This window comes from Podospora bellae-mahoneyi, chromosome 6 (assembly GCF_035222275.1).
Source record: "Podospora bellae-mahoneyi strain CBS 112042 chromosome 6, whole genome shotgun sequence".
NCBI classification, from domain to species: Eukaryota; Fungi; Ascomycota; class Sordariomycetes; order Sordariales; family Podosporaceae; genus Podospora; species Podospora bellae-mahoneyi.
The window spans coordinates 3,494,917-3,514,599 of record NC_085885.1 but is presented as its reverse complement, the minus strand read 5'-3'; the positions used below and the strand labels follow the sequence as shown (position 1 = coordinate 3,514,599).

Below are 19,683 nucleotides of genomic sequence, written 5' to 3'. Positions count from 1 at the left end.
ACTTGCAAACGCACTTAGCCTCACTATTCCTTGTCAATATTGGCATTGCCCTGCCTCACCATGAAGCCCAGACCCGGCCTCCCGACCGACATCGAGGCTCTTACAGATGTCATCATCAGAACGATGCCGCTAGATCCGCAATGGGATTATCGGTTTCCGTATCGCCATGAGTATCCTGAGGATCACTACAAATTTACGCGGTTGCTATTCGAGTACTTTCTTGATCCGGCCTACGACGACTGGCAGGTCATGGTAGTGGAGGACAGCCTGGAGACAGGCTGTGAGGATAGACGGGTGGTCTCGTTCAGTGTTTGGGACGTTTCTTATCGCAACAAGAGGCGATACGGGCCCGGTTATGTAACCCAGGATCGCAAGTCTTTCATCATGTTCTTTGCTCACTTCTCCCACCGAAAACCTCGTTCGATCTCCCACCAGAGGTAACAATAAACTATACGTAGAAGCGTCACACTAATACACCGAACCAAACAGCTGTCACCGAGGTGGAAAAGCAGGGAGGCAGGGCACGCCGGGACGCGAACCACAAGCACTTTCAGGAGTTCTGGAAGGGTCAAATCCGAGCCTACAAGATGTTCTTTGGCAAGATCGGGCCCGACCAGATTCACCTCCAGATTCTTGCCACATTGCCCGAGTTTCAGCGACGTGGTCATGCCTCTTCGCTCTGCAAATGGGGGATGAAGATGGTTCATCAAGAGCGCCTGAAGGATATTTCAGTCATGGCCAGTCCCATGGGCCACAGCCTATACACCTGGCTGGGGTTCAGCCTTGTGGGTACGTTTCATATTCAAGTGGCTGGCGAGGAGGAGATGTTGACACTACACGCCATGAAATACGTCCCCGATTCGAAAGTCTTGAGGGTCGTGGCAGATAATGGTCAGTGTGATTTGATGTGAGGCAGCATAGGAAACGGATTTTGTGTTTTGGAGTTCATATGATAGAGGATCCCATGGGAATTCCGGTATGGGCTTGGGTTTCACGACGATACGATTTCATTAGGCATGTAGCGCGCAGAACGGAGATTTCTCACCAAGTTTACTCATGACAATCAAATCTTGACTATACGTTGATTTCAAACATTTTACTTGCTGACGACATGCAGATGGAGGCCTCCCGCCAGACCAGATCATGAGGGCATCTACGCCCACCACTTCTTCGTCACATACAACAAACACTTTGCTGCGGACAGATCCAGCTGTCCCAAAACCCAGGGCTGAGTTGTCGCTTTCCGTGATTGCGGAAATGTGGTCTTGGATGATGGTTGACTTACACACTTGACCTTCCTCATACGGCGAAAAGATTCACCGATTTTCTGTATGTGACCGATGAGAACGGGTGGGGTAGGTAGGTACCTACCTATGTCACTCTTAAATCTTAATCCTTCCTTTCACTTCGACAGTTGACAGGTGATCCGGCCACTGTGGATAGGTCAAGACATGCCTCTCCAGAGGAATGGCCCTGACATGAGCCGAGTACCATCACACATCCAAAGCCACCGCCACGGCATGCACAGTATGCTCCCAGGACAGTAAGACGGACAGATAGTCGATCCTGGTAAAGAGCTCAGCAGTTTTGAGGCATATTTTAGATGCTGACTTTATTTTAAGGAATTGTCAATAGGTTCATCATGAGACTATCTACTCAGCAGAACTGATAACCACTGCCATATCACCTTGAAGCTCACTTGTCGTTGATAGACACAACAACGGACCCTTGTCCGGCAAGTGGCTGGGGTGGAACTCGGCATCTGGGGAAGTGGGGCCGCGGGAACCAAAGCGGGAAGCTTGACTGACGTACCTACCCCACCCCGTTACCGTACCTAGCTGCCATTCTTATCAACCGCGCATCGTGATGTCAGTTGCGTCAAGAGCAAAGAGAGCCCTGTGGAGGCAAGCTGTCTATGAAAAGACATCGGAGAAGTGCCTGATAACATCCAGATGAGCACGAACACCTAACCTGACGACATGCCTCCGGATACCCCCCTCAACTCGCTCCCCAACGAGGCAAGCTTCGCCATCTTCCCCTTTTCTGTGCTACCCACTGTCATGCTAACCCCCGCCAGCTCCTCCTATCAATCCTCAACGACCTCCCAACCTCCGACCTCCTCCCCCTCACCGCCGTCTCCCACCACTTCTCCTCCATCGCCCTCCGCATCTTCCACCACCGCCTCCACAACCTCGCCGTCTCCCTCTCCCCCTCCGGCCGCCACAAGCTCATCCTAGAATGCTACCACCCCACCGCCAAAATCTCCACCCCCTACCTCTACTGCGAATACTTATCAACCGATCAGTTCTACGATGAGTCTTCCGACTCTGCCCTGCGGAACAGTCTAGGAGAAGTCTACTCCCACTTCAAACCCGTTCTCCAAGACGAGAACCGCCGTCCTCGAATGCGCTATCCCCGACGACGACCTGAACCTGAAGAAGAGGAGGAGCAAACTGTTCCCCATCAGGATATCTACCTTGATGCTGATGAGTGGTTTTCTCAACTCTGCGTTATCACGAATCTAGTCAAGCTCGGACCAAAGCCTGGGCTTTTTCTGTCACACGTTAACATCTCCGAGGGGCTTATCCGTCTTAAACGTAACTTTCTGTCGACGGCATCGTCAAATAGGACAGCAGAGTCAGAGGTACTGTGGGCAGATACGAAGCAGACTATCGGCCTCAAGTTCAAGATTGAAGAAAAGGAAACAGGAATAGAAGGGCCGGTATTGGTGGCGGAGGGGGAGGAACTGCCGGTGGCGTACAGGCTGCAGTTTGAGGAGTTGGTCGTCAGAACGGGGGAGTTGCTAGAGGCGTTTGAGGGGGCCGAGAGGCAGGAGGGGGAGGTTGATGGCGAAGGAAGAGAAGGTAGGGCTGTGGTTATTGCTGCTTTTTGATGGCTTGGTTTGCGCTTTCCTGGAAATACCGTCTGGATCATTTCCGCCATGCTATCATGACGGAATAGAGAACAACAAAGGCGAACTCTACCCGGACCAGATCAGGACAGTTGACGATCAGGACAACGAGTACTGGAAGCGAACAACACTAAGATGAATGAGTTGTTCTGGTGTTGTTTCGCTCCTGGCGCGGGATATTTGGCCGTTTATTGAGCCTCTAAGCCAGGATGACCTGGTTCTGATGCTCAATAGCAACGCCAAAAATATTCCGTGTCGGTATGATGATCAGAAACGAGGAGCAGTTTGCCGGCATTAACATCCTGGGAAGACCTCAGCAGCCTATTCTAGACGGGAAATCGCCGCACTATGAACCAAAGCGAAGCTGTGTTTCTGCGCCCTGCTTCCCCTGCGCTGCCAAGAGAACAATCACTCACAATTCCGGGTGATCACTATCTAGGTTTCTACCTCTACGAGCAAGGACAGTCAGCTGTGCCCCGTCACCGGAGCCAAGTGTTCTACTGGACCGCTGTGCCCGCCGCGCCGGACTTTCTCCATCTCAGCTCGCACCTCACACCTGTGGTCCGGCTGCAGATGGTGGGCGATGGTACTTGACCGAAGGACAGAGAAGGTTCACGATGCACAGCAGGCGAACTGGACACGGTGCAATGAGACACGACCGATCATATGGAGGCCGCAGTCGGGGACCATACCACGATGCACATGTATACCGCGCGGCGCTATGGATAGGGATGAACTTGGCGCATCCTCAGAAACGGAGGCGTTTGCAGTGCATCAATGTAGATCGAAAAGAACAGGCTGTACTGGCATCACTTGCACAAACCTTGGTCCGTCCCCTTTCAAGTCGAGCGGCGTGGTGGTTTGCCGGGCAGAGCGGTGCATGATCGGCGTTGGGGTCTGGTACAACCACAGCTTCATCGCTTTTATGCTCCTCTCTGTGGTTCTTGTTTGTGCAAGTACAAGAGAGGGACGGGTTGAGAAACCTGGTTGAGGTGACGTCCGGAAGGGCGAACAAATCATGCCTTGCGGGTTGAAGGGAAACAAGAAACAAATGGCGAACAGGGGGGAGTTGTGGCAAGCCGCTGTTATTTTTGAGAGACGGGTTTGTGTGAGCGACTTACCTGGTGGTTGGACTGCCATGTTTATGCTGAGAACGGGTCGAGACGAGACAGGATCAGTGCCGTGGTTTGTGCAACTTTTGCAGAGCATCTTGGGCTCTCTTAGATAAAATGCCGAAGAATGAGGGTATCAGCAGCTTGAAGAGGCGAAGCTGGAAACTGGTTCGAGAAAACTGATTCCATGCCAAGCGACCTTCCACGCACTGACCGCACTCCACAACTTGTTCAACAGCGTCCTTCCGATACCCGAGCAAGGTCAGTGCTTCTTTCGGCGACCTGTAACACCCCCTCGACGCAAGAGGGAAGTGTTCAGGGTTCCTCGTCCCAACTCTCCCCCGAAGACGTTCCACGACAGACGGCCATAATCCCCCGTGGCGAGAGTTGACAAATCCTTCAGTCAGATGTTTGCGGTTCAGCAACGCGTCGACAGCTAACAAAAGCGCGGCTGACTGGACAGTGTTCCGGCGGTGAAGAGTCAGCGGAGAAAGAAGCATCAAAAGAGCGAGTTTGCGACGGCACGGTCAAAAATGGCCGATGGTTGATGGCATGGCACGGCATGCGCAGGCACGAAAATGCAAAGGCAAGGAGGAGGCCTTACAGCCCGGCAAGAGCCGCTTCCATTTCTTCTTCAGCTGTGGCCCCACATCTTTACGGCGGATAGCGGGGCGCCCTTAGCGCGACCCCGCTCTTCGGGTCCGACCTCCCCCTCGCACAGGGCAGCTCTCAACGACGTCCCTTTCTAGGTGTCTCCCTGGCACATTGACAGAAGGGTTTGTGAGATTTCATTCTCCCTAGCCAGAAGATATCTCGCTGAAGAAATCCCTACTATTGAGAATCAATGACGACTACCAACACATTGTTTTCCCTACAGACATCTTCAACAGCAACAACCCCGCGTTGTGTCACTGAACGTTTCAGCTGCTTGTTGGTCCCTGCACTCGTGAGCTCGGGCTTGTGTGAGGGGCGACCTTTGGCTGGTCCAAGCGGGCCTGATCACCTCCATCACCGTCCCATTCCAGGGGACCTTGGATCTGACCCCGATCGCGACCAGGTACTGGTGTATGTACCACAAGTGCCCTTCCCTCGCGTCGTGCTGGTCCGCTAGGGAGCTTGAGGCAGGCAAGGGGATGCCTGTCGCTGTCCTGCCTTGTTCTTGACGCTGTCAGCGATGACATGCACAAAGGAAGATGGTTTCTTCTTTCTTCGGGTTTTATGAGCCGCAGTTGGCTTGTATTACCATGATCACCACCAAGTGTTTTCGCCCCTTGGCTGAAGGTCAGATCATCACTCTGGAGTCTTCCACCCAGTACCAGAATATATTCCCCCCCTTCTTGAGCCCATATTTGTCCCTTGCCATCATGCGTCCAGAGTGGCCTTGCATCGACAGCTTACCATTCAACCCTATCACGACCACCCAAGAATGTGAGGTCAATGCTTAGTGCTTGATTGTCCTCCCTTGCCCACATCACATTTTTTCTTTCTCTACTGCTACCCGAGGCTGGTACCCGTATAATGCCATGGTGGCCTCTCCCCTGGTTGTCCTCTTTGGCCCCTTTCCTTTTCTAGTCTGACCATTCCTCGTGGCCATCTCACAGCAAACATTCGTCTCGTCTGCTGGACAGCGACGATAGACGACCGTTTATCACAAAACATCTCCTCAGCGAGTAGAGGTGTCATCCCGTCGTTATCATCACCACCATGGGGCAGGACCTTGGGATAGACCTGAGGAAGGAGCTGGGGCTCAGAGGGGGGAGTAATGAGAACGATGGGAGCAGCACCGCGGGATTGATCGAGTCGTTTCCACCACCGCCTCCTCCAGCAAAGGAACCGCATCATATGATGGCCAAGAAGAAGCCATCCCACTCATCGTTGAACTCGACTAGTCCGACGGAGCCGCCAAATCGCCCATTACCACCGAGGCCGGTATCAAAGTTGGGAGGGGGGTTATCGAGGAGTACGACGAATGCGAGTGGGTTCACTGCCATCACACCATTACCACCGCCTAGCTTGCCTCCACCGAGTGTACCGCCACCAAGCGTGCCGGCACCAAATCGACCACCTCCACCGAAGCCATTACCTTTGAGTGTTAGGCCACAAGTGCCGTTGGGTATGAACCCGCCCACCAGACCAGGGACATCAACTACGGCGAAGACGACGACATCAGCAGCGACCGCAATGGAGCCTCCACCTTTTTCAACGACAGACTCAAAACCGAGAATGTCATGGACTTCGACGGCGGCATCATCGTTGAATGTGCCGCGGAGGATAAAGTACGGGCAGGGGAAGTATAGCAGTGTGGAATTGGTCCCTCAGCCGAGTGATGACCCGGATGATCCATTGGTATGACCGTCCCTCTTGGCCTTTTGAAGGATTATGCTGATACTTGTGTGACAGAACTGGCCCACATGGCGCAAAGAAGTCAACTTTTGGTCGCTCATGTTGATGGTTGCCATGACAGGGGTGACAAAGACGATATTTATGACGGTTAATGCTCAGGTCTCCCAATTATATGGCGTGTCGTATACGGCTGCGGCCGCGTTGACCGGTGTGCCGCTGATTTTGTCGGCCATTACAGGGTTGGGGTGTTTAATTGCAGCGAGGATGGTTGGGAAGAGGCCGTTTTATCTGGGGTCGCTGATCTCGTTTTTCATCGGGACGGTGTGGAGCACCAATGTTGGTTTTGAGGGTGCATATGGGCAGTGTATGGCTGCGAGGGTGTTTCAGGGGCTGGGCTGGGGAGCATGGGATGCGCTGGTGTTGGGGAGTATTCAGGATACGTTCTTTGTAAGTTTCTGTCCCGCTCGTCTCTCAGGAAGAAATGAAACTGACCAAGGAAAAGGAACACGAACGCAACATCAAGATCACCATACACGCCATCACTACCACGGCCACCCTCTGGTTCCCCCCCATCCTCGGCGGCGTCGCCTCTCAATCCTCCGCCGGCTTCACCCTGCAATTCACCATCCTCAGCAGCTTCTTCGCCCTCGCTATCCCGGCCATCGCCTTGGGCTGCCCAGAAACAGTTTTCGACCGAGCATACACCCTCTCTGCCGCCGCCTCCGCCGCTCCCACACCAGGGACCGGCCTTTCCGGCTTTGGCCTCACCGGCACAGGCAGATACAAAACCTCCCTCCCGCTCGCGCCCTATAGGCTCCTCTCCTGGGAAACAGCCTGTACCTACCTCGCCAAACTCCATCCCTACACTTATTCCACCCCTATTTCCCCCTCCCTCCTCCTCCAAGCCCCCAGAGCAATGCTCGCACCCACCACCCTCCTCATCTTCCTCGTCTCCTTCCTCCCCATCTCCGCCCTCTGGTCTTTTTCGTCTTCCCTCTCCCTCATCTTCCACCCCCTCCCCTTAAGCCTCCCCCCCTCCTCCATCGGCCTGTTCTTCTTTGGTCCGTTTCTGCTCTCCCTCATCCCAGTCATAACCTTTAACTATTTTTACCGGAAATACTCCACAATCTTCACCTCCACGCCCAAAACCCACCTGTTCGTCACTGCAGTAGGGTTAGTCCTCTCGTTTATCGGAATTTTGACCTTCTCCCTCCACATCAGCAGCTCGCTCACTCCCGATCCCGATTCTCTCATGGCAACAGGCGCGAAAGTCAACCTGCCGGCGGTAGGGTTCGTCTTTGGACTTTTGGCAATGGGGGCTGCGACACTGGAGCACGGGCTTCAGAGGGTGACGATTGGGGAGTCAACTGCTTTCACGAGCAGGAACTTGGGTGTCAAGATGAGGAATGAAGTTGATATGGGGTTTGGGGTGGAGTTTTACCGCAAGGTTATGATGGGTGTTTTTGTCATGGGGACGCAGACGGGGAACTGGGTTGTGTTTGAGGGGTTGATGGGATTGGGGCTTGGGTTGGGGGTTGCGGTGGTGGTTTTGGGGGGTGGGTTGGCGACGGGGTGGTGGTTGTGGGGGGGGATGATCAAGGGGGGGGACGGATGGGCTGTTGGGGGGGTTGATTTGGGGGAGATGGGCAATGAGGGGGCGGGGATAAAGAGGAGTGGGAGTTTCTTTGATACTGACTAGGGGGGAGTAAAAGTGTACGATGTTATGATGGGTTCAGGCGCCTAGGTAACGATATTTTGATGATGATGATGATGGGTTTTTTATGTTGGGAATCAGGGCATGATACCATGGCTGACAGCCGCCTTTTTCTTTTGGATCTTTGCAACAGGGGTGGGAAGGGGAAAGCATTGGGAGGAATTGGGGTGGCAAACTCTGTATTAGTACCACTCTTGATGAGCACACAGAACTGTTTAGAATACCGCTTTCTCGGGAATGACATCTTCCTTTTCCAATTATCCAGTCCTTTTCGGGCGGCACCTTTTCAGCCTGTTCAGAAAAAACTCACCCATGGCCAAACCGGACCTTCTACTCACCCACAAACAAGTCTTCTGGAAGGCCGCTGTCGAGCGTGATCTGGCTTGCCATCATGTGGCTCGGCCACGTTCCGCGTCGATCAAACACCCCTAGATCAATCCGGCTAGATACACCCAGAACATCGGACGATAGTTCACCACACTCACTCACAAACCCCCCACCAGCACAAGCGGAGACAAGGGCAAATAATTACTACATCCATATTGCTACCATCATAAACTAGGTACCTATTCAACCCCAAGCAAAATCCCAAACAAACTTTTTCGCTATCCAATCCCATCACCATGCAATCATCCCTCTCCCCCGCTCCCTCCTCCTTTTCATGTACCCCTTCTCACCATCCTATCCAAGTTAAAAGTACAGATAAGTCAAACAAGTCAGTAGTCCTCAAAATAGCTCACAGCCAGGTATCAACGAAGTGAATAGTCCAAGAAGAAAATACAACGCTCTCTCATCTCAAGTTCCACCAGACAATTTTTGAACAACGCTATGATAAAAAACAGCAACAAAAGGGAAATGATACAAACAAACTCGTGCTCATTGCAGGGGTGTTTCCAATATTCTCCCGAGTCGTCAACTCCGCTCAGTGACAGTCCATCGTCTCTTTGTACAGCTGGTATCTCTCAACCGATCTGCATCCTCAGGGGGCCTGGGTCCGTTGCCACCCCACAGCCCGCCAGGCCCATCCCCGAGCTGCTCCGACGATTCCGCCTTGGGAGTCGTGACGGGAGAAAATGATGGGGTGGGGATCCTTTCGGTAGTCCCTCTAGGACTAACAGAGAGGTTGAACGAATCCAGGTTGTTGGTAGTGCCAGGAACAGGGGTAGGGGTTGCTGCACCATCCACCTGCTCTGGCGTCTCGGACGAAGCTGGCTTCCGGTCCGCATCGCCAAAGTTGGGCAACAAGAAATCGTCATCTTCGTCCTCTTCCGGCTGAGAAGAGATTGGAGACCAGAGACCGATCGACGGCCTATGCCCAAAGGTCGACCCCTTGTTTGCCGTGAAAGAAGTGACGCCACTCCCAACAGTAATGCCTCCTCCGCTGTTGATACCATAAGAGAGCTTGCTGCCAGTTGTTGGTGTGCTGCTGTATGTGTTCGAAGTGGTCCTTCTAAGCCCATTCAGAGCCATATTTGCCGACGACCCACGGGAGTTGTTGTTGTCGTTCCAGGAAAAGTTGCTCAAAGTTGAAGAAAACGACATGTGCCGCCCTCGAGGACCGTTCAAAACACTGGCCACCGAGACTGAGGGAGATCGGGAAGGGTTGGGTGTTGTAGGCGGCGATCTAATGTGATCACTGTTCGCAAACAACTTGAGGTCATACAACTGATGTACAGGCGGCAGGTCGTTGGCGTTGGTAGTGTCCACATCATGAACCACGGGTTTCCGTACAGCCATGGTCAAGGAGGCCATGCCGACGTCCATGAGCACAGGCTGATGAGTAATCGCCCCGATCAAAGCATTGCAGCCAGCACCATGAGACACCATGATGACAACCGCCTCCGTCTCGACATCATCTTCAGAGTCGGTGCCATCCGATCCTCTCCTAACAGGCTGAAAAGCAAACTTCGTCACCATATCGGTGGGATGTTCCGCCGTCGTATACCAGTTAACCAGCTTCTGGACGCCACTGCGGAACCTCTTGTGCATGCTGGCCCACTCCTCTGGGAAGTTTCCACCATCACCCCAGTCCAGAGGGGGTCCTCTGGAGTCCCATTGGTAGTCGACCTTTACACACGCATCCTTGGCATGAGCCACATAGCCTGGTGGGATCGTGTTGTTGTTGCTAACAGCGTAGTGTGGCACCGGCGACACGTATCCGTGGACGCCGAGCTCGATTTTAGGAGTAGAGGGTCTCGTGCTCAGGCTGCTCGTTATGCTACTCTGGCTGCCGATGCTGGGACTCCTAGGCAAAGCGTTATTCAGGGTAACCATACTCCCAAGGCTATCATATCCTCCGTCACTAGGTGGTGAAGCCGGGCTTGGTCGACCTGTCGGACTCCAGAGGTGACCTTGGGAATTGGAATGGTGATGGCCACTGAAGGGTGGGTAGTGACTATAATCTTCCCGTCTAAGGAGCTCTGACTTGGCAGAAGCAAGCATCATAACAGACTCGGGGGGTGGGGTGATGAGTTCGAAGTAGGTGGGCGAAAGCCATTCTCCAAGGAATGCGTCCAGTCGTAAAACAGACTTTCGAATTTTGACAGGTTTCTGTGGCGGGTCAGTAATGATATTTGGTGGCCGTGGTCGTCCCTCGAGTGCGGGAGGGGGAGTGGGCGGCCGCGAGTCCAGATCGGGAGGTCCAAAGGGGGTCGAGTCCTGTGCCAGTCCCGCGCCAATAGCGATTGAAGTCTGGATGCATCGAAGAAACGGCGAACTGTGCAAGACCACCTTGTACCGTTTTCGCTTCCTGTTTGGATCTGGATTCATCCTCGCCTCAAGCTCGTCTTCCTTTACTCTTTCCTGAAGAATCGAGGCAATTCGGCTACCCAGATTCTTGCATTGCTGCCAACCGCTGTAAGTGAGAGGTGGGTCGTAAGGAGCCGGCGATGAGAGATGCCACTGCTTGTCGGCAGCATCTAGCCGGTACCCGTGTCTAACCACTACGTCAACAGAGTCCCCTCCAAAAAAACGATGTGGCAACCAACTTACCTCACCACGAACAGGTACGCCGGTGGGCGCCCCATGATGATAAATTGCTGTTTTGACTGTTTGCTGCAGGTGAAAGTGTGGAAAGCCGTTGGACAAGTGTCCACCAGAATAGACCCTTATGAGTACTACCACCGGAGAGGCCGTGGAGATTCTCGCCGACTAAGAACGTCACGATGTGGGGTTGGAGACGGGATCCTGGGTCGAGCAACCGTGGGGAAAGCGGGGATAAAGTTACTAGATCGACAACTGCCGCAGGATAGTGTATGGGCTAAAGAGGGGGGGCTTGTGTCGAGCCGTTGTTGGTTAAATAGAAGTCTGGCTGATCTGCTAAGGTGTTTGGAGGGGAGTTGGAGAGGAGACGGAGCTGGAAAGAGGGAGAGGCTTGTAGTTGTAGGTTTTGGTTCGCGGGCCGGTTTGTTTGTCGCTGGGGTGTCGATGCGATGGCCGGGCTATGTGTGTGGACTGGACTGTGGGGGGGGGCGCGGATGGCTGATGCTGGGTGATGCAGCCTGTTCCTCGAGCCAACCGCCGTGCAGGGCAGCTAACTGATGGCGCGGCTTCCAGGTTGATTTTGGTTACGAATAGCAGTAGGTAATGGCGTGGGTGCTGTGATGCGATGCGAAGCAATGCTAGGTAGTTATGAGATGTATGCACCTGCTCAGGTGAAGGGCTCAGGTTGTGCTTGGTGTCAATGTCAGTCAAAGGTGCTGCTGCTGCTTTTGTGTGTATCCATCAGGTAAGTATATAAAAGAAGCTCATGCGATGTCCACTCCAAATAGCGTGGTTTCCCAGGGTTTTACTTGGTACGGGGCACTGGGGGCCAGTTCTCCAATTGTTGCCCCGCGGTCTGGTTGCTGCTTGGGCTGCCGGAAAAGTGTCCTCACGTCGTCACATGCTCCGACCTCTTCCCCACAAAGATCGGGACGTGTGATCAATGGCCTCGCCTTTTTTTTTTCTTCTCTTCCTGCTGACTTCTGGGGCAGCAAAAAACGAGGCCGGCCGCTCTGGGCCTGGAGCTATGGTAAAACCACCCCTGTTCCCAAGTTCGGCGTTCGGCAAATCCTAGCACCGCTGTTGCGCTAAGACACCGTGGGCACAAAGGCTTGTGGGGCTGGGCTCGTGTTTCACAGGTGTTCCCGCCCCAGAGCCAGAGAGAAATCTCCGTCCCCGGTTTAAGATCTGTGAAAGAGAAAGGAATGGCTTATGTAATGCTTGGCCATCTGTTAGATTGGCCTTGGCACTATGAAACGACCGCGACGTGTGTCGGCTCCAATGCTAACGTCCCCCTGGCTTGGCTGACTGACTGATGGCATGGCGTTGAACGTCGACAGAAGAAAATAACCACAACCACCAGATACGGATATCACCAGAACAGGTGATTTTGTTTCGGGCGTCAATGTTTCCATCCGCCTGAGACTCGTCCCAACTCTAGACGCCAAGAATCCCGACCATCGTCCACTCATTTGCCACAACACCACGACCTACCCACCAACATCATCAACACCACCAAGATGAAGCTCTCCTCCCTCCTCCTCCCCGCCTTCCTCCTGGCCGGCCCCTCCCTCGCCGAGCACACCTCCAACTGGGCCGTCCTAGTCTGCACCTCCCGCTTCTGGTTCAACTACCGCCACCTCGCCAACGTCCTCTCCATCTACCGCACCGTCAAACGCCTCGGCATCCCCGACTCCCAAATCATCCTGATGCTCCCCGACGACATGGCCTGCAACCCGCGCAACGCTTTCCCAGGCACAGTCTACTCCAACGCCGACCGCGCCGTCGACCTCTACGGCGACAACATCGAGGTCGACTACCGCGGCTACGAGGTCACAGTCGAGAACTTCATCCGCCTTCTCACCGACCGCGTAGGCGAGGAGATGCCCCGGTCCAAACGTCTCCTCACCGACGACCGCTCCAACATTCTAGTCTACATGACCGGCCACGGCGGCAACGAGTTCCTCAAGTTCCAAGACGCGGAGGAGATTGGCGCCTGGGATCTGGCCGATGCGTTTGAGCAGATGTGGGAGAAGAGACGGTACCACGAGATCCTGTTCATGATCGACACCTGCCAGGCAAACACCATGTACAGCAAGCTCTACTCGCCCAACATCATCGCCACGGGCAGCTCCGAGCTCGACCAGTCGAGTTACTCCCACCATGCCGACAACGACATCGGGGTCGCCGTCATTGACCGGTATACATACTACAACCTTGAGTTCCTCGAGTCCGAGGTCAAGGACACGTCGAGCAAGAAGACGGTCGGCGACCTCTTTGACAGTTACACCTACGAGAAGATTCATAGTCATGCTGGAGTGAGATACGACCTCTTCAAGGGCGGGGCCGAAGAGGCAAGGAGACGGCTAGTGACGGATTTCTTTGGAAATGTCCAGAATGTTGAGGTGGACAGCGGAAAGGGGGAGACAAACGCCTCGTTTGAGGAGGAGATGGTCAGGCTGAGCAGGACGATCGCGGAACTACACACACGAGCGGAGGAGCAGGAGGCTGCCGAGAGGAATGCTACTGCCTCTGCGGCCAAGACGGGGAAGAAGCAGCAACAGCCAAGAAAGATTCAGCGGGTTGCAAAGCCCCTGACGGATGATAACTGGTGGACCAAGAAGATTGTTGGCGCGACGGCGCTGGCTGGGTGTGCGGCACTTTGGGGGTTGGGGTCGTATCTTGAGGGTGTGGTATGAGGTTGGATGGTCGATCCTGAGCTGCTGCATGCAACGAAAAATTCCCTGTTGGGTTTTAGGAGCTTTGGTGAGAAATACCTACTGGGTTCCATTGTGAGCCTACACGCCTCACCAAACAGCACGGCCCGAAGTCCCTGAATTGGTCGAGCCGCGGAGAGAGAGGGAGAAGGACTCGGGTCCATGTACATACATTACAGGTAAACGACCTGGTTTCACATCGTCTTGTTACTTTGCTCCATCATAGTTAGCCAGCCATGTTTTGACAATTCATTTTAGGGGCAGTGATGCCCCCAACCTTGCACATCACCACACATCACGTTCATGTCCCACCACACATCATGTTCATGTTCCGAGCAATGTGAAAGGTTTGCTGGTACTGTACTCACTATACCTGTTCAAAACCCACTACAGACTATCCTCAGCTGAGTAACAAACCGCTGCACCACCAACTTTATCAGGGTATCAACCATGTCCCAGAAGCCAGGATCCATCATCAGTTTACCAACCGCCCCTCCCCCCCGGCTCACTACTAGTTGAGAAACTTGCCCGAGCAGGCCATGCAGCTCCCCCGTCCAATAACCCCCTTGACCTCCTCCTTGATATCCTCGGGAACCTTTTGCAGCAAAATCTCCGGCCTCATCGTCTTGAACCCGCATGTCCCGCAGCTCCGCGTCATACCCGGCTTCTGCACAGCCAGCCCGCTCAGAGCACAAATGCCAAAGAAATGCCCCTTTTCACACCCAACCAGGTCCTCCTTCCTCATGCTTTGCGTGACGGCCGCCCCGCAAACCTCGCACTTTTGGTTCCGAACCACAGGAGCAAAGATCTGAGCAACATGGGCGTGTCGGGGATCCGACGACAGCGGGTAGTGCACGCCTGGCACGTCGGGGCCGCCGCCGTAGAGATACTCAAACAGTTTCCCTTCGGTGCTCATGGAATTCACCAAGGAAAAGTTCAGGTTGTCGTCGTCCATGTACATACTCAGGGAACGGCTCGAGGCGCGACGAGGTTTGTAGCTGAACAAGACCTGCGAGCGCTGCGTGTGCCAACCGCCTCGCTCGGGATGCTGCGTGCTGTGGGCAGAAACCAAGACAGCAGAGGCGCCGCCGCCAGCAGACAAGGTAAGACCGTGGAAACGGAACCGATGAGGGTGGACCTCGGGGACAACCTTGACCTCCCTGGCGACATTAGCATCCGTGGTGAGATCGATAGCCGTGAGTCCTTCTCCCGTGTAATTAACGCCTTCGTCATCCTCAAGGGTATCTTCCATGAGAACGCCGTCGTCAGACTCCTCATCCGAATCGCTGTCGTCGGCACCGTAGGCACGCTTCTGGTACATGTCGGCTGGGACCAATACCTCCAGCTTTTGTTGGATTGAGCTAGCCCACTGAAAGTAAGGACTGCTGGGGTCCGCGGCGAGAGCAGAAGGGACGTTGGTCTCATACCAGTTCGGCGTGGTGGGCGTGGCAGACAAGCGAACCAAGGTGTACAGAGGGGTCGGAGTTGGTCTGGCCGGGTCAGGCGGGGGGTGGACAACCATATCTGCATAGCAAGACTTAGCAAACCCCAGACGAAAGATACACACTTGAACGTCTTACCAATGATGGGGTTCTCGCAATGCTGGAGGTTGTATGTGGTTCCGCAGACGCCCGTCTTGTGCTTCGCCGTTTCAGCCGGGGCTCCACCGGCGAGGGAAACCTCAAACGGAACAGGATGCCAGCCTGTAGAAATCATTCCCCGGCAGCCTATCATATCACCCTTGTGAAAGATCTATACGGCGTCAGTACCGAGAGACATCGACGCAGGCCGTCTCGGCAGCGGCTTACCCCTTGCTCAAACTCAATAAACCCGTCCGTGGTCAGATGAACACATTGGCCGTGGGTGTCCTTGTTCTCAACCTGAAGCTTGGGCAACTGGCCTCTGGTCCACGGTTTGTCGATGCGAAGTTTGCGGAAGCCGACGTAGTTCCGGTCGAGATATCCAAGGACACACGTACGTCCACCATCATCCTCAAGCCAGGGACCAAAGCTCAGACCAAAGGAGGTGCCGCAAGGAACATAGTCTGGATCCATGGTCTGTCATCTGGTGTTAGCCCTCCATAAACTCTCCGCCCAGTTCGATCAGCTTACCGAAACAGGCAGATGGGGCCCCTCCGCCTTGAAGCGTACAAGCTCACGGACATGCCAGACCGTCTTCTCGGCAGGACCACCCACCGCCCTTCCCTTCTCCAAAACCTCTTCCACATACACGACTGTCTGTACGCTGATGATGGCGATCTCCTTGGCATCGTTCAGCGTGGCCAGCAGTGCCTGGCCAGGGCCGATTTCCTGCGCCCAGGCGAACGTACGGATGTACTCGCTGTAGGCGGGCGACTGGCCGGGCACCATCATCCGCTCGCCCACGCCCCAAAGAACCAGCCAGGACGCGAGCTCACGGCGCTGCAGCATGTACCCGTTGGCGCTGCCGAGCACGTTCGCGGCCATGTCACCGTCGCCGTACATGGCGAGCGTCCCAGCTCCGGTGAGAATGCCGAGGATCGGGCGTCTGTTGACCCCGAGCTCGGACGGCGACCAGCTGATCTTGACGACGTGGTTCATGCTGCTGCCAACACTGGTGATCGGGCCAGAGCCCGCGCCGTATGGCTGATTGGAGCCGAGTCTGGCACCACCGCCAGCTGGGTCATCGTCAACACTGCTATCGTCTGAGTCATCTTCCCAGTCGTCATCGTCGCCCCCCTCGACACCGTCGGCCTGATCACCATCTCCGGCATCTCGGCCATCCTCTTGACCATTTGTGTCCTTCTCAACACCCTGAGGCTCGGACGGGGCAGAAGTCTTGTCGTAAGGAAAAGGCATCCCTTCAGCATCATAGAGCTCCTTGTTGATCCGCGGGTCGAGTGGTGGAAAAGAGACGGGCATGTGTTTGCTACCCTCAGAGTATTGCGTCCGAAACGTCTCTGGGTTGTACTTGCCTTTCTGTTCATTGGTTTCCTCTTCATCCGAAGACTCCGGGTCGCCTCCCTCTGCGATCCTCTTCCTGCGTCTGGTGAGATCTGGAAACTCGGGAACAAAGACATGGACCGAATCGTCAGCAGCAACAGCTAGGTCGCCATCGCATGAGAACTGAATGGCCCGCTTGACCAAGGGTCTCGAGTTGAGGGTCAACTCCCGAAGGGGAAGATACTTTTTAGAAAAGGTTAGATCTGCACCAACTCCTGGGGAGGAAGGGTTGCTGGTAGGATTGCAGGTGGGTTTGGCAGAGACATCCGGTGAGTGGATAGCTGATCTGAGGTCCAGAGAAGAGGCTCCCAAAGTAGGAGAAGGAGGGAAACCTTCGTCATCACGATCGATGGTCGGAATGGGAACACCCCTCTCGTCGGTTGTGGGAGCCATGATGAAGTCTGTATTTGAACCAACAACAATGCTCAAGACAGAGATGAAAGGGTGAAAAGAGGAGAGCAGAATGAATGGGAATCAGATCTTTCCGCTTGGAAGAAATGGACGAGCTTGATTTCACGGTTGCGGTCGGCAGTTCCATAAGAGATGCAGCTTTGCTGAGTTGCCCAGAGTGAAGAGTGCACTGAGCGCAACTCGCCCTCACCAGCAACAGCTAGCTTCGAAGTAAAGGAGGACGCGGAGTCGGATAGGTGCTTACCTTTTGTTTTGGGGGTTCTTTCAATGTGGAATCCATCTTGACTGCTTCCTAAAGCTTTTTCAGTCTCCCTGACTTGACGTCTGATGCTTTGAGTTGTCCGAAGACAGTCGAGGGGCTTTTTTGACTTACATGCACGGACCAGACACGGCAACTGTTATCTAACCCTAACCCGATCTGTCCCCCTTCGTGAGGATATGCTGTATATGAAAATCATGGTTGAAATGATTGGTGAGTGTGTGAATGTGAGGATGTTGGATCTCAGAAAGGCCTTATTTCGCAGTACAAGTCTCTATTTTCTTGCCTACGACTTTGGGGTGAAGGATAGAAAGGGGTGTGAATCCCGAGGGCACAATGGCGTACGATTCAAACCTTTTGTGTTGATATATGGTTTTGGTTATCAAAACACGAAAGGTCCGTATCATATGTCATTGTACCCTTGCGATTCACATCCCCTTTCTATCCTCCTGACATTCTAACAAAGTGAAAAGAAAACAAAAACACAGTACATGTCTCTGCCAGATGCCAATGCCACAAAACCCAAGACTCCCTGTCCCGCTCTTTGAACAGAAAGTACCGCCTGAAACAAGGTATGATAAACAAAAACCCAAAAGTCAGTTTTTACAAATCCCCTCCCACGATGCCTAGACCAATAAGAAGATCCTCCCTGTCTATACCCTCCCCTTTACATCACTTCCTCAGTTGAAGACCTTGTTCATGGCCTGGTGCGCCAGCTCTACGCCCAAAAAGGTCGCCGCATTAGCAGGGACCGCTCTCGCCAACGCGGGCCCGAAACCAGGGAAAAAGGCCTTGTAACCACCCTTGGCATACAGGCCCTTGACGACGCCACCAATCGTGACATTGCCCTCCGCAGTCTGCAGCCTACTCTTCACCGTATCGATAGGGAAGACAGGAATCCACATGGCCACACCAGCAGCGGCACCAGCGCAGGTAATAGCCGTCAAGCTCAACTTGCCGCTGGCCTCGCCAGTGACGGGATCCTTGGGGGTGAGCGCCCGCTTGCAGTACTCATACGCAGCGAAATAAGCAGCCGAACCGGGACCATCACGGGCGAGGGTGGCGGCGGAACCGCGGAAGACGGAGCGGACACCGCCCTCGCGGTAGAGCTGGCGGACGACGTCCATGCCGCCGCTGTACTTTGGCTTCTCCCCGGGGGCGAGCTGCTTCTGACCCTGAACCTGGAGGATGACCTTGACGCGCTCAAAGGGGGCGGTAATGGCGGTCATGGGGATGGCGGAGAAGAAACCGGCGGCGGAAATCTGGGCAATGGAGAGGTTGCCATCTGGGCTGACGGTAGAGGTGGAGCGGACGATGCTCTTGCCGAGGTCGTAGCCCCAGAAGGAGACGGCGACTGTTCAAGTAGCAAATCAGCATTCGCGCTTCCGAGAAAAAGATGAAAGGGAATACTCACACATGGGCGTAACACCGACCAAGGGCGCGCTCACACCAGCATACAACCCTCTCTTCAACCCATCCTTGGCCACACTCTTCCTCACCACATCAATCGCACTCGAGTACACCCCCTTCTCAGCAGTCTGAAGCCTGACCTTGACCAAGTCAAAAGGATGACCGACAACCACAGCGCAGACACCACCAAAGCCACCGGCGACAAACGACCGTACTTGGGCCAAGCCCGTCGAAGCCGCCGCCTTGGCGTCCGCCTTGAGCTCCTCCTTGCTTTCTGGGATGTGGGGGATCTTATCGGCTACGGCGTCGGGGAGGACAGCCTGGAGCTTCTGGTCGGGGGATGTGGACGACATTTTTGGTTGCTGTGGAAAGTGGCGGCGAAGAAGGAGAAACGGCTGAAGAAGAGGGACCGGGAAACGGAGATCCGGACTTGTTGAAGGTTTGTTTAGACTTTAGACTTTCGGGACCCTTATGCACTCCTGATTTTCCACCGGATTTCTGAAGAAACCTCGTCTGGTGTTCCGACTGTCGCGTGTGTCTGTTCTGTTCTTGAGATATGGAGGGGTTGTCCTTGTCGGCTGTGTATGTCTGTTCCTAAACAACAGAGTCTGTGGAGGGGGTAAAGCAGGCAAATGGCAAGAGACGCTGTGGAAAAGGAAAAAAAAGAGAATTGAGCGCAAAACTGACGTGAATGAAAGGGAAAAAAAGGATCGGCGCAAACGAGGTGGTTTTGAGAGAGAAAGCTGCCCTTTGCGCGGAACACACGCTTGCAGCAGCCACGGACGTCACCCACACCCCGGATCCCAAGAACCTCGGCAAAAAGGAGCCCCGCCAAACCGAACA

The 19,683-nt window shown here is 54.3% G+C and overlaps 7 protein-coding genes across 7 annotated transcripts; 4 read left to right on the top strand and 3 right to left on the bottom strand.

Annotated features, from left to right (window-relative positions):
• Positions 1-60: 60 nt before the first annotated feature.
• Positions 61-911, top strand: QC761_609400 (uncharacterized protein; the record flags this gene model as incomplete). The annotated part of the gene is made up of 2 exons (XM_062881357.1): positions 61-370; positions 490-911. The coding sequence occupies 2 exons, from the start codon at positions 61-63 to the stop codon at positions 909-911; spliced, it is 732 nt and encodes a 243-aa protein (XP_062730081.1).
• A 1,068-nt stretch (positions 912-1,979) lies between these two features.
• QC761_609390 (uncharacterized protein) lies at positions 1,980-2,893 on the top strand (the record flags this gene model as incomplete). Its single annotated transcript, XM_062881356.1, has 2 exons — positions 1,980-2,045; positions 2,078-2,893. The coding sequence occupies 2 exons, from the start codon at positions 1,980-1,982 to the stop codon at positions 2,891-2,893; spliced, it is 882 nt and encodes a 293-aa protein (XP_062730080.1).
• A 2,834-nt stretch (positions 2,894-5,727) lies between these two features.
• QC761_609380 (uncharacterized protein) lies at positions 5,728-8,065 on the top strand (the record flags this gene model as incomplete). The annotated part of the gene is made up of 3 exons (XM_062881355.1): positions 5,728-6,369; positions 6,424-6,813; positions 6,869-8,065. The coding sequence occupies 3 exons, from the start codon at positions 5,728-5,730 to the stop codon at positions 8,063-8,065; spliced, it is 2,229 nt and encodes a 742-aa protein (XP_062730079.1).
• Positions 8,066-8,507: 442 nt separating this feature from the next.
• QC761_609370 (uncharacterized protein) lies at positions 8,508-13,103 on the bottom strand. Its single transcript, XM_062881354.1, is given in 5 exon segments — positions 8,508-11,015; positions 11,072-11,784; positions 11,872-12,499; positions 12,508-12,663; positions 12,865-13,103. Coding segments are annotated over 2 exon segments (2,058 nt in total). The 5' UTR covers positions 11,107-11,784; positions 11,872-12,499; positions 12,508-12,663; positions 12,865-13,103; the 3' UTR covers positions 8,508-8,992.
• On the top strand, positions 12,096-13,761 carry GPI8 (glycosylphosphatidylinositol anchor biosynthesis; the record flags this gene model as incomplete). Its single annotated transcript, XM_062881353.1, has 2 exons — positions 12,096-12,329; positions 12,512-13,761. Exons 1-2 carry the CDS (start codon positions 12,314-12,316, stop codon positions 13,759-13,761), a joined length of 1,266 nt encoding a protein of 421 aa, XP_062730077.1. The 5' UTR covers positions 12,096-12,313.
• Positions 13,762-14,290: 529 nt separating this feature from the next.
• On the bottom strand, positions 14,291-17,346 carry QC761_609350 (uncharacterized protein; the record flags this gene model as incomplete). The annotated part of the gene is made up of 4 exons (XM_062881352.1): positions 15,891-17,346; positions 15,588-15,836; positions 15,360-15,531; positions 14,291-15,303 (listed from the first exon to the last, which is right to left on the bottom strand). The coding sequence occupies exons 1-4, from the start codon at positions 17,151-17,153 to the stop codon at positions 14,291-14,293; spliced, it is 2,697 nt and encodes an 898-aa protein (XP_062730076.1). The 5' UTR covers positions 17,154-17,346.
• A 304-nt stretch (positions 17,347-17,650) lies between these two features.
• On the bottom strand, positions 17,651-19,193 carry CRC1 (carnitine transporter; the record flags this gene model as incomplete). Its single annotated transcript, XM_062881351.1, has 2 exons — positions 17,651-18,784; positions 18,845-19,193. The coding sequence occupies 2 exons, from the start codon at positions 19,191-19,193 to the stop codon at positions 18,111-18,113; spliced, it is 1,023 nt and encodes a 340-aa protein (XP_062730075.1). The 3' UTR covers positions 17,651-18,110.
• Between the last annotated feature and the right edge of the window lie 490 nt (positions 19,194-19,683).